Raw genomic sequence first — 15,726 nt, 5'->3', positions numbered from 1 at the left:
AGGTTACCGTTCCCAATTCTAGTCCACGTGGTTCATTAAGTATGAAAAGGTTCAAAAAAAGAGAAAAATAGTGAAAAACTCATGTCGACCTTTTGACCTGTCGACCTAGAGACCATGTCGACCAATAGTGGTCGACCTAGACACTGGATTCCCTTCTACCCATTTGCGCTGAAGGACCAGTAACCAATAGTCCATTACAGTTATACTGTAGAAAATACATTGATAACTGTGCAGCGTGATATCACAAAAGTGTTTTCATGGAGATCACATCAGATCCTAGGAGCGTAATTGCTGTGTTTGGATTCAGTGGAAGCTTCTGATATTGGTCCCCATAAGTCTGTACATAAAAATAGATTGCTAGGGAAAGCTACAGAACTGGCAGAGAGCAGAGGAAAGAAGACAAAGGATAATGTTACACGGAACGTATTCAGGCCCGGATAAAGTTATTGATTATGTGACACGGGGATCGGTTTCAGGCTCTTGCTAGTTCTCCTCTATATGATTAATGATGTTGCGGGTGACCTAATGTCTGTAGACCTTCTTTAGCGTAGCTCTTATGATCCACACCCGCTCCTGACACCTGAAATGGAATATGACCAGGAAAAAACGAGATGGAGAAGCATTTGGGAATACTAGTCGTCATTGTCTGTTGCTAATACGACCCTAGGATACATAGAAGTGTGATTAATGAACGTTGTATGAACAGTTGGATAGACCTTGCCATTGAATTGTGGTAGTATTGGTGCCCTCGTTAGTAAAGGAAATGGGACTTGATTAATATGTATAAATATACTTACGGACGGGTTGGGATTGTTTTACCGGCGGTTGGGATCCCGGAGATCAGCATACCGACTCCGGGATCCTGGCCGCCAGAATGCCAGGAAGGGGAAGGCGAGCGCAACGGCGCTCCTTGCGGATTGTCATGGACAGCCACGAGTGGGAATAGTCCCTGTGTGTCGGCACTGCCCACGATCGGGATCTCGGCGTCGGGTTCCCGACCACCGGTCATGTGACCGCATCCTCTTACGGACTAACCTTTCGCACAAAGGACCATTTAGAGGACAAGTTGGTGATCTATTTACCGTGAGCACAGGAAGAGATCATTTATGTAAAGGTAATTAAATTATGGCACATCTTAGCCAAGGGTTGGACGCTTTACTGAGTCACTAGATGAATAGCTCCTGGGACGAGGCTTTCATGCTATGTCATCCACGTCTGCAGATGCTCATTGCTGAGTGTGAATAGCTCCTGGGACGAGGCTTTCATGCTATGTCATCCACGTCTGCAGATGCTCCTTGCTGAGTGTGAATATCTCCTGGGACGAGGCTTTTATGCTACGTCATCCACGTCTGCAGATACTCCTTGCTGAGTGTGAATAGCTCCTGGGACGAGGCTTTCGTGCTATGTCATCCACGTCTGCAGATACTCCTTGCGGAGTGTGAATAGCTCCTGGGACGAGGCTTTCGTGCTATGTAATCCACGTCTGCAGATGCTCCTTGCTGAGTGTGAATATCTCCTGGGACGAGGCTTTCGTGCTATGTAATCCACGTCTGCAGATGCTCCTTGCTGAGTGTGAATAGCTCCTGGGACGAGGCTTTCATGCTATGTCATCCCCGTCTGCAGATACTCCTTGCTGAGTGTGAATATCTCCTGGGACGAGGCTTTCATGCTACGTCATCCACGTCTGCAGATACTCCTTGCTGAGTGTGAATAGCGCCTGGGACGAGGCTTTCATGCTATGTCATCCCCGTCTGCAGATACTCCTTGCTGAGTGTGAATAGCTCCTGGGACGAGGCTTTCATGCTATGTCATCCACGTCTGCAGATGCTCCTTGCTGAGTGTGATTATCTCCTGGGAAGAGGCTTTCATGCTATGTCATCCACGTCTGCAGATGCTCCTTGCTGAGTGTGAATATCTCCTGGGACGAGGCTTTCATGCTATGTCATCCACGTCTGCAGATGCTCCTTGCTGAGTGTGAATATCTCCTGGGACGAGGCTTTCGTGCTATGTCATCCACGTCTGCAGATGCTCCTTGCTGAGTGTGAATACCTCTTGGGAAGAGGCTTTCATGCTATGTCATCCACGTCTGCAGATGCTCCTTGCTGAGTGTGAATATCTCCTGGGACGAGGCTTTCATGCTATGTCATCCCCGTCTGTAGATGTTCCTTGCTGAGTGTGAATAGCTCCTGGGACGAGGCTTTCATGCTATGTCATCCCCGTCTGTAGATGCTCATTGCTGAGTGTGAATAGCTCCTGGGACGAGGCTTTCATGCTACGTCATCCACGTCTGCAGATGCTCCTTGCTGAGTGTGAATAGCTCCTGGGACGAGGCTTTCATGCTATGTCATCCCCGTCTGCAGATGCTCCTTGCTGAGTGTGAATAGCTCCTGGGACGAGGCTTTCATGCTATGTCATCCCCGTCTGCAGATGCTCCTTGCTGAGTGTGAATAGCTCCTGGGACGAGGCTTTTATACTACGTAATCCACGTCTGTAGATGCTCCTTGCTGAGTGTGAATAGCTCCTGGGACGAGGCTTTCATGCTACACCATCCACAACTGCAGATGCTCCTTGCTGGGCGTGAATAGCTCCTGGGATGAGGCTTTCTTGCTATGTCATCCATGTCTGCAGATGCTCCTCGCTGAGTGTGAATATCTCCTGGGACGAGGCTTTTATGCTATGTCATCCACGTCTGCAGATGCTCCTTGCGGGGCCTGAATAGCTCCTGGGATGAGGCTTTTATGCTATGTCATCCACGTCTGCAGATGCTCCTTGCTGGGCGTGAATAGCTCCTGGGATGAGGCTTTCTTGCTATGTTATCCATGTCTGCAGATGCTTCTTGCTGAACATGAATAGCTCCTGGGACGAGGCTTTCGTGCTATGTCATCAACGTCTGCAGATGCTCCTTGCTGAGTGTGAATATCTCCTGGGACGAGGCTTTTATGCTATGTCATCCACGTCTGCAGATGCTCCTTGCTGAGTGTGATTATCTCCTGGGACGAGGCTTTCATGCTATGTCATCCACGTCTGCAGATGCTCCTTGCTGGGCGTGAATAGCTCCTGGGATGAGGCTTTCATGCTACGTCTTCGCTCCTGGGACGAGGCTTTCGTGCTATGTTATCCATGTCTACAGATGCTCCTCGCTGAGTGTGAATATCTCCTGGGACGAGGCTTTCGTGCTATGTCATCCATGTCTGCAGATGCTCCTTGCTGAGTGTGAATAGTTCCTGGGACGAGGCTTTCATGCTATGTCATTCACGTCTGCAGATGCTCCTTGCTGAACGTGAATATCTCCTGGGATGAGGCTTTCATGCTACGTCTTCGCTCCTGGGACGAGGCTTTCGTGCTATGTTATCCATGTCTACAGATGCTCCTCGCTGAGTGTGAATATCTCCTGGGACGAGGCTTTCGTGCTATGTCATCCATGTCTGCAGATGCTCCTTGCTGAGTGTGAATAGTTCCTGGGACGAGGCTTTCATGCTATGTCATTCACGTCTGCAGATGCTCCTTGCTGAACGTGAATATCTCCTGGGATGAGGCTTTGATGCTACGTCATCCACGTCTGCAGATGCTCCTTGCTGAACGTGAATATCTCCTGGGATGAGGCTTTCATGCTACGTCATCCACGTCTGCAGATGCTCCTTGCTGAGTGTGAATAGTTCCTGGAACGAGGCTTTCATGCTACGTCATCCACGTCTGCAGATGCTCCTTGCTGAGTGTGAATATCTCCTGGGACGAGGCTTTCGTGCTATGTCATCCACGTCTGCAGATGCTCCTTGCTGAGTGTGAATAGTTCCTGGGACGAGGCTTTCATGCTACGTCATCCACGTCTGCAGATGCTCCTTGCTGAATGGGGCAAAGTTTCCCCCAGAAACTCGGTGAGCCCCTGTCTCTGGGTTTCTATGGATTTGGAGATATTAATCGCCCTCTCAGCAGTGATGGAGGCTTTATCTGTAATTTATCTGGCTCGGTAGCGGGAGAGATGCATATTATTTTTCTCTTCGCTCTGCGACTATCAGCCTTATTAAATGTGAAGCACAGCCACTGTACAGGCCCATCAGCGTGAAGCCTGCTATTAAGCTGAAATGATGCTTCGTCGAAATTACTATGCAAACCCACTTATTTGCCTGCTAAAGTGGATTGTAGTTGAAATCAATTTGCTTTTCAATCAACTCACAGAATGTTGTGTGTTTTTTTTGGTCTCTGCAATGTTCCTTGCTTGCATTCCAATAGGCTAATGAACGAGCAAAGTAAACAGACTAAAGGGCTCTCCAGCTGATCATTGATTGCAGTAAAAGTTCTCTTCACTGATAGGATTTGATTTCGTAAGTCCGCAGTTCCCGCTGTTATTAAATTAAAGCAACCAAAAATTGCTTTTTATTTAACAGTCTTAATGTAGAGTCATCTGATGCTGTTACCGGCGATGTTACCTTATCAGGAGTGTTTTCTAACCATTTCTGGGTGCATCCATTGTCAGGTGCTGAGAAACAGACCAAGGGGTGTATATACTAAGGTCCCGATTTCATTCGTTTTTTTTTTTTTTTTCTTTGTCCAAGTGTCACGGGAATTTACTAAACACAAATCTTGGCAGTGTTGTGGCTATCCAAAATTGTTTTTCCAGCCAAAGTTTCCAAATTCGATTGGATAGACCATCGGTCAAACACAGCTGTTATTTTATACAACTCGGTAATTTACTAAGAATTCGTAGTCTCAAACACTGCCGGGAAAGCCTAGAATTCGTAAAAAAAAGGAGCTTTCAAATAGACCTGCTTTTTGCTGGCGTGCATGCTTATCTGTGGAAAAGGGTCAGAAATGGTTAAAAATGGAAAAAAAAAATTGCGTGGTCACCCCTCCTAAGCATAACCAGCCTCGGGCTCTTTGAGCCGGTCCTGGTTGTTTAAATACCGGGGGAAAATTGACTGGGGTCCCCCAGTATTTAGACAACCAGCACCGGGCTCTTGGGCCGGCCCTGGTTCCAAAAATACGGGGGACAAAAGACATAGGTCCCCCGAATTTTTAAAACCAGCACCGGGCTCCACTAGCCGAGAAGATAATGCCACAGCCGGGTGACACTTTTATACTGGTCCCTGCGGCCGTGTCATTATTCCCCCAACTAGTCACCCCTGGCCGGGGTACCCTGGAGGAGTGGGGACCCCTTAAATCAAGGGGTCCCCCCCTCCAGGCACCCAAGGGCCAGGGGTGAAGCCTGAGGCTGTCCCCACAGCACCCCTAGGGACAGCCTCAGGCTTCTTGTGTGTAAAAAAAAAAAGGAATATTTTGTTTTAGAACTACAAGTCCCAGCAAGCCTCCCCCGCTAGCTGGTACTCGGAGAACCACAAGTACCAGCATGCGAGGAAATAACGGGCCCGCTGGTACCTGTAATTCTACAAAAAAAAAAAAAAATAAAATAAAAAGAAGACACACACACCGTGACAGTACGAATTTATTTAAACACACTTACACACTCATACATACTTACCTACATCCCACGCTGCCCAATCACATCCCCTTCTCCAGTAGCAACCAGTCGTGTACCTGTAAAACCAAAATTCCAATATACTCACCTATTATCCAGTGATGATCGGTCCTCTTCGTTCCTGTAGTAATCCATGGCCTTGTAAAAAATAAAAAAACAAAATCCCGGTCCACGCCACTAAAGGGGTTCCATGTTTACACATGGAACCCCTTTCCCCGAATGCCGGAACCCCCCGTGACTCCTGTCACTGGATATCCCAGCAGCAAATCAGGGAGTGCCACGTCATGGCTCTCTCCTGATTGGCTGTGCGCTACTAGCCTGTCAATCAGGAGTAGCGCAGCGGCTAGAATAGAGAATTGCGCTCCTCCATTCTAGCCTATGATGGGAACTTTGCGGTCTGCGGTTAACCGCAAAGTTAATTGGGGTCACCACAGGAGTCACGGGGGGTCCCGACATGCGCCATTATTTTTAACTATTTCTATACTGTACACAATGAAGCCCTACGTGGATCTCGTTGATCCGGCCGGTCTTCATTGTGTTAAGTCCGGCAGTGTTTTACTGTTCTCTCTCGGCGCTAAACTATCGATGGTCAGTTCAGAAAATTGTGTCTGCCTTGTATAGGAGTCAGTGGCGGTTTCTGCTTTATATTCAGTAAGAGCATGGGGGGTAATTCCAAGTTGATCGCAGCAGGAAATTTTTTAGCAGTTGAGCAAAACCATGTGCACTGCAGGGGAGGCAAATATAAGATGTGCAGAGAGAGTTAGATTTGGGTGTGGTGTGTTCAATCTGCAATCTAAATTGCAGTGTAAAAATAAAGCAGCCAGTATTTACCCTGCACAGAAACAAAATAACCCACCAAAATCTAACTCTCTCTGCACATGTTATATCTGCCACACCTGCAGTGCACATGGTTTTGCTCAACTGCTAAAAAATTTCCTGCTGCGATCAACTTGGAATTATCCCCATGGTTCTAGAACAAGCGGTAATCACATTTAGAATTTGGCGTGATCATAGTGTGACCGTGTTATCAAGCCTTCTGCCCTGCTTCCAGCTACCTGTATTGCAGGGACGGATCTCACTGAGATACCTTATTTGCATGAAGTAGCATCGGCCGTGTAGACTGTATATCCTATTATAATGTACAATTATATACCTGCAGAAAATCTTCTACAACTGCTCTTTTCTCGCTGTCTTGTACTTCTTCAAATTGTGCCTTAGGTATGACACAATTTAGCTGTTCTGCAATCTGTGTGCATGCCATTGATCACTCAGAGCCAGACAATACCATTGTATTTAGGCTGTAAGACTTCCATCAGTCAGCTGATAACGCGGGGTGGTTCTCAGACGCACGCGGCCGGTGTGCTGTGTATATCCCTGTCTGTGCTGCTGCCACGCCTTGCAGATATCCAAAATGCTAAAACACTGAATCTTTAAACGTCATTTATTCAGATAATGGGGGTCATTCCGAGTTGATTGCTCGCTAGCAGTTTTTAGCAGCCGTACAAATGCATTGCCGCCGCCCACTGGGGAGTGTATTTTCGCTTTGCAGAAGTGCGAACGCTTGTGCAGCAGAGAGCGCCTGCAAAATCTTTTTGTGCAAAACAAGACCAGCCCTGGACTTACTCTTCGTGTGCGTTGTTTCTAACGACGGCGGGACAGCTTTTGACGTCACATACCTGCCCGGCGTTCGCCCAGCCACGCCTGCGTTTTTCCCGACACGCCTGCGTTTTTCTAAGCACTCCCTAAAAACAGCCAGTTACCACCCAGAAACGCCCACTTCATGTCAATCTTCCTGCATTGTGCCGTGCGACTGAAAGATTCGCTAGAACCTGTGCAAAACCACAAAGAAGTTTGTACCCGTACGTCGCGTGTGCGCATTGCACTGCATGCGCGGAAATGCCGATTTTTAGCCTGATCGCTGCGCTGCGAACAACGGCAGCTAGCGATCAACTCGGAATGACCCCCAATGTGCGTTTAGCGAGCGGGTGAAAGATTAATCCACATTCCTCACGCACCGTCTGTATATATATCTTGAAATTGCTGGTCCTCCACAGTGATTGGAACATCCAGTGGGGAAGGTGTGCAGCCAGGGAGAATGTTGGAACATAACGAGTGCAAACATGGAAAAATAAAGATGGGTCCAGCGCACGTGTGTGTGTGAAAAGCAGCAGTGAAGGGGTTAAGAGCTTTTCCTTAAGTTAATTCTGTTAATCTTCTATCGTGAGATCAGGGCATCATCTGCAAATAGTGTCAGTCTATGGGTATGAGGGAGCGGCGTCATGCGTATGCGTGCTTATCGTGCCATGTTTTACAGGCTTTACTTTCTAAAACATTGACATACCTATCATCATTCATCATTCTTTCTTTGAATCGATAAATGTATGATGCCAGAAAGTAAAGGTGGGTACACACTAGACCACAGGTTCTCAAACTCGGTCCTCAGGACCCCACACGGTTCATGTTTTGCAGGTCACCTGTAGATTTTGAAAATGTGACAGTTAGTGATACACAATGCATCTGCTGGGTGACATGGAAAACGTGAACTGTGTGGGGTCCTGAGGACCGAGTTTGAGAACCACTGCACTAGACGACGTGCTCTATGAGCAATGCCGTCTAGTGTTTCCCCCTCCCGCGTCGGGCATACACACTGGCCCTCATTCCGAGTTGATCGCTCGCTAGCAGTTTTTAGCAGCAGTGCAAACGCTAAGCCGCCGCCCTCTGGGAGTGTATCTTAGCTTAGCAGAAGTGCGAACGAAAGGAATCGCAGCGCTGCTACAAAAATAGATTGTGCAGGTTCTGAGTAGCTCCAGACCTACTCCTATCTTGCGATCACTTCAGACTGTTTAGTTCCTGTTTTGACGTCACAAACACGCCCTGCGTTCGGCCAGCCACACCTACGTTTCCCCAGCCACTCCTGCGTTTTTATCCGACACGCCTGCGTTTTAACATACACTCCCCGAAAACAGTCAGTTACCACCCAGAAACACCCACTTCCTGTCAATCACTCTGCGGCCAGCAGTGCGACTGTAAAGCGTCGCTAGACCTTGTGTGAAACTACATCGGCTTTTGTGAAAGTACGTTGCGCGTGCGCACTGCGCCTCATACGCTTGCGCAGAAGTGCCGCTTTTTTACCTTATCGCTGCGCTGCGAACGAAAGCAGCTAGCGATCAACTCGGAATGAACACCACTGAACGATATGACGACCATATCGCTCAGTGATGTCATGCCGCAGCCGGGCTGTGCAGTCCAGATTGAGCATGCATGCACGGCCGACAGCGAGGGTCGTTAAAGACCCGCGGAGCTGCGCATCGGTCGTCGTCGCTGGCATACACACTTGCTGAGAAAGTGGATGACGTCGCTCAGTAAGGGTGAAAATGAGCGACGTCGTTCACTTTATCGGAAAGTGTGCATGCACCTTGAGAATAACCAAACAGAAACCTGTGAGACGGTATATATAGATATATTTTAAGAATAGTGGAATATTATTTGATAAAAACAGTAGACTGGCATTGCTGCAAAACATGTCTCGTACGCACAGTTGGCATTTGCTCCCTAAGTTGCCCATGTAAATCTGTGTGCGCCAAGAAGTGGAACGCAGCTGCGGCTGAACCTACCACCAGCACAGGAGAGCGTTATGTACAAATTTTTTCACTTTTTTCTCTAACGTCCTAAGTGGATGCTGGGGACTCCGTCAGGACCATGGGGAATAGCGGCTCCGCAGGAGACAGGGCACAAAAATAAAGCTTTAGGATTAGGTGGTGTGTACTGGCTCCTCCCCCTATGACCCTCCTCCAAGCCTCAGTTAGGTTTTTGTGCCCGTCCGAGCAGGGTGCAATCTAGGTGGCTCTCCTAAAGAGCTGCTTAGAAAAAGTTTTTAAGGTTTTTTATTTTCAGTGAGTCCTGCTGGCAACAGGCTCACTGCATCGAGGGACTTAGGGGAGAGAATTTCAACTCACCTGCGTGCAGGATGGATTGGATTCTTAGGCTACTGGACACCATTAGCTCCAGAGGGAGTCGGAACACAGGTCTCACCCTGGGGTTCGTCCCGGAGCCGCGCCGCCGACCCCCCTTACAGATGCTGAAGATTGAAGGTCCGGAAACAGGCGGCAGAAGGCTCTTCAGTCTTCATGAAGGTAGCGCACAGCACTGCAGCTGTGCGCCATTGTTGTCACACACTTCACACCAAGCGGTCACGGAGGGTGCAGGGCGCTGCTGGGGGCGCCCTGGGCAGCAATATTTAATACCTTTATGGCAAAAGAATACATCACATATAGCCATTGAGGCTATATGTATGTATTTAACCCATGCCAGATATCTAAAACTCCGGGAGAAAAGCCAGCCGAAATAGGGGGCGGGGCTTATTCTCCTCAGCACACAGCGCCATTTTCCTGCTCAGCTCCGCTGTGAGGAAGGCTCCCAGGACTCTCCCCTGCACTGCACTACAGAAACAGGGTAAAACAGAGAGGGGGGGCATTTTTTGGCGATATTTTGATATATTTAAGCTGCTATAAGGAACAACACTTATATAAGGTTGTTCCCATATATATTATAGCGCTTGGGTGTGTGCTGGCAAACTCTCCCTCTGTCTCCCCAAAGGGCTAGTGGGGTCCTGTCTTCGATTAGAGCATTCCCTGTGTGTCTGCTGTGTGTCGGTACGTGTGTGTCGACATGTATGAGGACGATGTTGGTGTGGAGGCAGAGCAATTGCCGATAATGGTGATGTCACCCCCCAGGGAGTCGACACCGGAATGGATGGCTTTGTTTATGGAATTACGTGATAATGTCAGCACATTACAAAAATCAGTTGACGACATGAGACGGCCGGCAAACCAGTTAGTACCTGCCCAGGCTTCTCAGACACCGTCAGGGGCTGTAAAGCGCCCTTTACCTCAGTCGGTCGACACAGACCCAGACACAGACACTGAATCTAGTGTCGACGGTGATGAAACAAACGTATTTTCAAGTAGGGCCACACGTTATATGATCACGGCAATGAAGGAGGCTTTGCATATCTCTGATACTGCAAGTACCACAAAAAGGGGTATTATGTGGGGGGTGAAAAAACTACCTGTAGTTTTTCCTGAATCAGAGGAATTAAATGATGTATGTGATGAAGCGTGGGTTAACCCAGATAGAAAAGTGCTAATTTAAAAAAAGTTATTAGCATTATACCCTTTCCCGCCAGAGGTTAGGGCGCGCTGGGAAACACCCCCTAGGGTGGATAAGGCGCTCACACGCTTATCAAAACAAGTGGCGTTACCGTCTCCTGATACGGCCGCCCTCAGGGATCCAGCTGATAGGAGACTGGAAACTACCCTAAAAAGTATATACACACATACTGGTGTTATACTGCGACCAGCCATCGCCTCAGCCTGGATGTGCAGTGCTGGGGTCGTCTGGTTGGATTCCCTGACTGAAAATATTGATACCCTGGATAGGGACAGTATTTTATTGACTATAGAGCAATTAAAGGATGCTTTCCTTTATATGTGAGATGCTCAGAGAGATATTTGCACTCTGGCATCGAGAGTAAATGCGATGTCCATATCTGCCAGAAGGAGTTTATGGACGCGACAGTGGTCAGGTGATGCGGATTCCAAACGACATATGGAAGTATTGCCGTATAAAGGGGAGGAATTATTTAGCGTCGGTCTATCGGATCTGGTGGCCACGGCAACTGCCGGAAAATCCACCTTTTTACCTCAGACCCCCTCCCAACAGAAAAAGACACCGTCTTTTCAGCCGCAGTCCTTTCGGTCCTATAAGAACAAGCGGACAAAAGGACAGTCATATCTGCCTCGGGGCAGAGGAAGGGGTAAGAGAGGGCAGCAAGCAGCCCCTGCCCAGGAACAGAAGCCCTCCCAGGGTTCTGCAAAGCCCTCAGCATGACGCTGGGGCCTTACAAGCGGACTCAGGAGCGGTGGGGGGTCGACTCAAGAATTTCAGCGCACAGTGGGCTTGCTCACAGGTGGACCCCTGGATTCTGCAGGTAGTATCTCAGGGTTACAGGTTGGAATTCGAGAAGTCTCCCCCTCGCCGGTTCCTAAAGTCTGCTTTGCCAACGTCTCCCTCAGACAGGGCGACGGTATTGGAAGCCATTCACAAGCTGTTTTCTCAGCAGGTGATAGTCAAGGTACCCCTCCTACAACAGGAAAAGGGGTATTACTCCACGCTATTTGTGGTACCGAAGCCGGACGGCTCGGTAAGACCTATTCTAAATCTGAAATCTTTGAACCTGTACATACAAAAATTCAAGTTCAAGATGGAGTCACTCAGAGCAGTGATAGCGAATCTGGAAGAAGGGGACTTTATGGTGTCCCTGGACATAAAGGATGCTTACCTGCATGTCCCAATTTGCCCTTCACATCAAGGGTACCTCAGGTTCGTGGTGCAAAACTGTCATTATCAGTTTCAGACGCTGCCGTTTGGATTGTCCACGGCACCTCGGGTCTTTACCAAGGTAATGGCCGAAATGATGATTCTTCTGCGAAGAAGAGGCGTATTAATTATCCCTTACTTGGACGATCTCCTGATAAGGGCAAGGTCCAGAGAACAGCTGGAGGACGGAGTAGCACTAACCCAACTAGTGCTGCAACAACACGGGTGGATTCTGAATTTTCCAAAATCTCAGTTGACCCCGACGACACGTCTGCTGTTCCTGGGAATGATTCTGGACACGGTTCAGAAAAAGGTGTTTCTTCCGGAGGAGAAAGCCAGGGAGTTATCCGAACTTGTCAGGAACCTCCTAAAACCAGGGAAAGTGTCTGTGCATCAATGCACAAGAGTCCTGGGAAAGATGGTGGCTTCTTACGAAGCGATTCCATTCGGCAGATTCCACGCACGAACTTTTCAGTGGGATCTGCTGGACAAATGGTCCGGATCACATCTGCAGATGCATCAGCGGATAACCTTATCGCCACGGACAAGGGTGTCTCTTCTGTGGTGGTTGCAGAGTGCTCATCTGTTAGAGGGCCGCAGATTCGGCATACAGGACTGGGTCCTGGTGACCACGGATGCCAGTCTGAGAGGCTGGGGAGCGGTCACACAGGGAAGAAACTTCCAGGGAGTATGGTCAAGCCTGGAGATGTCTCTTCACATAAATATACTGGAGCTAAGAGCGATTTACAATGCTCTAAGTCTGGCAAAACCCCTGCTTCAGGGTCAGCCGGTGTTGATCCAGTCGGACAACATCACGGCAGTCGCCCACGTAAACAGACAGGGCGGCACAAGAAGCAGGACAGCAATGGCAGAAGCTGCAAGGATTCTTCGCTGGGCGGAAGATCATGTGATAGCACTGTCAGCAGTATTCATTCCGGGAGTGGACAACTGGGAAGCAGACTTCCTCAGCAGACACGATCTACACCCGGGAGAGTGGGGACTTCATCCAGAAGTCTTCCACATGATTGTGAACCGTTGGGAAAAACCAATGGTGGATATGATGGCGTCCCGCCTCAACAAAAAACTGGACAGGTATTGCGCCAGGTCAAGAGACCCTCAGGCAATAGCTGTGGACGCTCTGGTAACACCGTGGGTGTTCCAGTCAGTGTATGTGTTCCCTCCTCTGCCTCTCATACCAAAAGTACTGAGAATTATACGGAAAAAGGGAGTAAGAACGATACTAGTGGCTCCGGATTGGCCAAGAAGAACTTGGTACCCGGAACTTCAAGAGATGCTCACGGAGGATCCGTGGCCTCTACCTCTAAGACGGGACCTGCTTCAGCAGGGACCGTGTCTATTCCAAGACTTACCGCGGCTGCGTTTGACGGCATGGCGGTTGAACGCCGAATTCTAAGGGAAAAAGGCATTCCGGAAGAGGTCATTCCTACACTGGTAAAAGCCAGGAAGGAGGTGACTGCACAACATTATCACCGCATTTGGAGAAAATATGTTGCGTGGTGTGAGGCCAGGAAGGCCCCCACGGAGGAATTTCAACTGGGTCGATTCCTACATTTCCTGCAAACAGGATTGTCTATGGGCCTCAAATTGGGGTCCATTAAGGTTCAAATTTCGGCCCTGTCGATTTTCTTCCAGAAAGAATTGGCTTCAGTTCCTGAAGTCCAGACTTTTGTAAAAGGAGTACTACATATACAGCCCCCGGTTGTGCCCCCAGTGGCACCGTGGGATCTTAATGTAGTCTTGGATTTTCTCAAATCCCATTGGTTTGAGCCGCTCAAATCGGTGGAGTTGAACTATCTTACATGGAAAGTAACCATGCTACTGGCCCTGGCTTCAGCCAGGAGAGTATCAGAATTGGCGGCTTTATCATATAAGAGCCCATATCTGATTTTCCATACGGACAGGGCAGAACTGCGGACGCGTCCTCATTTTCTGCCTAAGGTGGTGTCAGCGTTTCACCTGAACCAGCCTATTGTGGTGCCTGCGGCTACTAACGATTTGGAGGATTCCAAGTTGTTGGACGTGGTCCGGGCATTGAAAATATATATTTCAAGAACGGCGGGAGTCAGAAAGTCTGACTCACTGTTTATATTGTATGCACCCAACAAGATGGGTGCTCCTGCTTCTAAGCAGACGATTGCTCGTTGGATTTGTAGCACAATTCAACTTGCACATTCTGTGGCAGGCTTGCCACAACCTAAATCTGTCAAAGCCCATTCCACAAGGAAAGTGGGCTCATCCTGGGCGGCTGCCCGGGGGGTCTCGGCATTACAACTCTGCCGAGCTGCTACTTGGTCAGGGGCAAACACATTTGCAAAATTCTACAAATTTGATACCCTGGCTGAGGAGGACCTTGAGTTCTCTCATTCGGTGCTGCAGAGTCATCCGCACTCTCCCGCCCGTTTGGGAGCTTTGGTATAATCCCCATGGTCCTGACGGAGTCCCCAGCATCCACTTAGGACGTTAGAGAAAATAAGAATTTACTTACCGATAATTCTATTTCTCGTAGTCCGTAGTGGATGCTGGGCGCCCATCCCAAGTGCGGATTGTCTGCAATACTTGTACATAGTTATTGTTACAAACAAATTCGGGTTGTTATTGTTGTGAGCCGTCTGTTCAGAGGCTCCTACGTTTGTCATACTGTTAACTGGGTTCAGATCACAAGTTATACGGTGTGATTGGTGTGGCTGGTATGAGTCTTACCCGGGATTCAATATCCTTCCTTATTGTGTACGCTCGTCCGGGCACAGTATCCTAACTGAGGCTTGGAGGAGGGTCATAGGGGGAGGAGCCAGTACACACCACCTAATCCTAAAGCTTTATTTTTGTGCCCTGTCTCCTGCGGAGCCGCTATTCCCCATGGTCCTGACGGAGTCCCCAGCATCCACTACGGACTACGAGAAATAGAATTATCGGTAAGTAAATTCTTATTTTTTTTTTGAAGCATATGGTGTCGTTTGTTCTCCCCAAATTCACGTCACACATTTCTTACTCCAATTTTTTGTCATTTTTGTAAAATAATCGTCTAATTCTTACGTTCTCTTCATTGATAAATGCATTTTATGACCGCGGAACAGTTTGGTAAATGGGCAGATCTCATGCGATTTTATCCTGTAAATGACAAATACGTTTTATTTTGCAGGGTCAGACGTGAACTCCTCTCCCCTGTGGAACCTGGCGCAGGTGAAGATGGAGCCTCAGGACAATGAGGAAGGGACTGTACACGGGCACAGTGTTCTGGGAAATGACGTGTTTGAGGAACCCATGTCCGGGATGAGCGATTCCGCCATGCCAGGCAGCCCGAACGGATCAGAAGGCAGCTACGGGTCGCAATCTCCGGACAGTCTCATGGGCTCCTCCCCGGTCTTCAACCAGCGGCCCAAGAAGAAGATGAGGAAAATGTAGCGACATGTCGGAAGACAATACAGTCCCGTAGTAGTCTGTGGTTCACGTGAATATCACAGCTCTGGCTGGAAGCGTTTCATATGAGATGTGATGAACTCTTAGGAAACAAAGGAACAGAAATGCAATAAATTGTGCATTGTCCATTTGCTGCACTGATCAGTGTATTATTGATGAGCGTGAGAAATGCATTTACATTTTTTTTAAAGTTACAGCTATATTAAACCAAGGTTTTTTCCACTGAGACGTGCACAAGTTAGATAATCGGATTTGAGTTTTACTCAACCCAATCATTGAGAGCAATCTAAATAACCCCCCCCAAAAAAACAAAACAAAACAAAACAACAACAACAACAAAAAAAAGAAGAAGTCATTTTTCATTTGGGCAAATCCGTGTTGCACCGAGGGTGGGCTGATGTAAGATGTGCAGATAGGATACGCCCCGCCCTGATCTA

At 48.4% G+C, this 15,726-nt stretch overlaps 1 protein-coding gene across 1 annotated transcript in view; it reads left to right on the top strand.

Annotated features, from left to right (window-relative positions):
- Window positions 1-15,426, top strand: part of SUPT7L (SPT7 like, STAGA complex subunit gamma) — a 54,611-nt gene extending 39,185 nt beyond the window's left edge. The window contains exon 5 of the mRNA XM_063918897.1: window positions 15,012-15,426. Coding sequence (XP_063774967.1) covers window positions 15,012-15,274 — 263 coding nt within the window. The 3' untranslated portion in view covers window positions 15,275-15,426. The remainder of the gene's footprint in view (window positions 1-15,011) is intronic.
- Window positions 15,427-15,726: the final 300 nt, after the last annotated feature.

The sequence above is a fragment of the Pseudophryne corroboree genome, chromosome 4, assembly GCF_028390025.1.
Source record: "Pseudophryne corroboree isolate aPseCor3 chromosome 4, aPseCor3.hap2, whole genome shotgun sequence".
NCBI classification, from domain to species: domain Eukaryota; kingdom Metazoa; phylum Chordata; class Amphibia; order Anura; family Myobatrachidae; genus Pseudophryne; species Pseudophryne corroboree.
The sequence above is the reverse complement of the archived record's forward strand: the minus strand, read 5'-3'. Positions and strand labels throughout refer to the sequence as shown.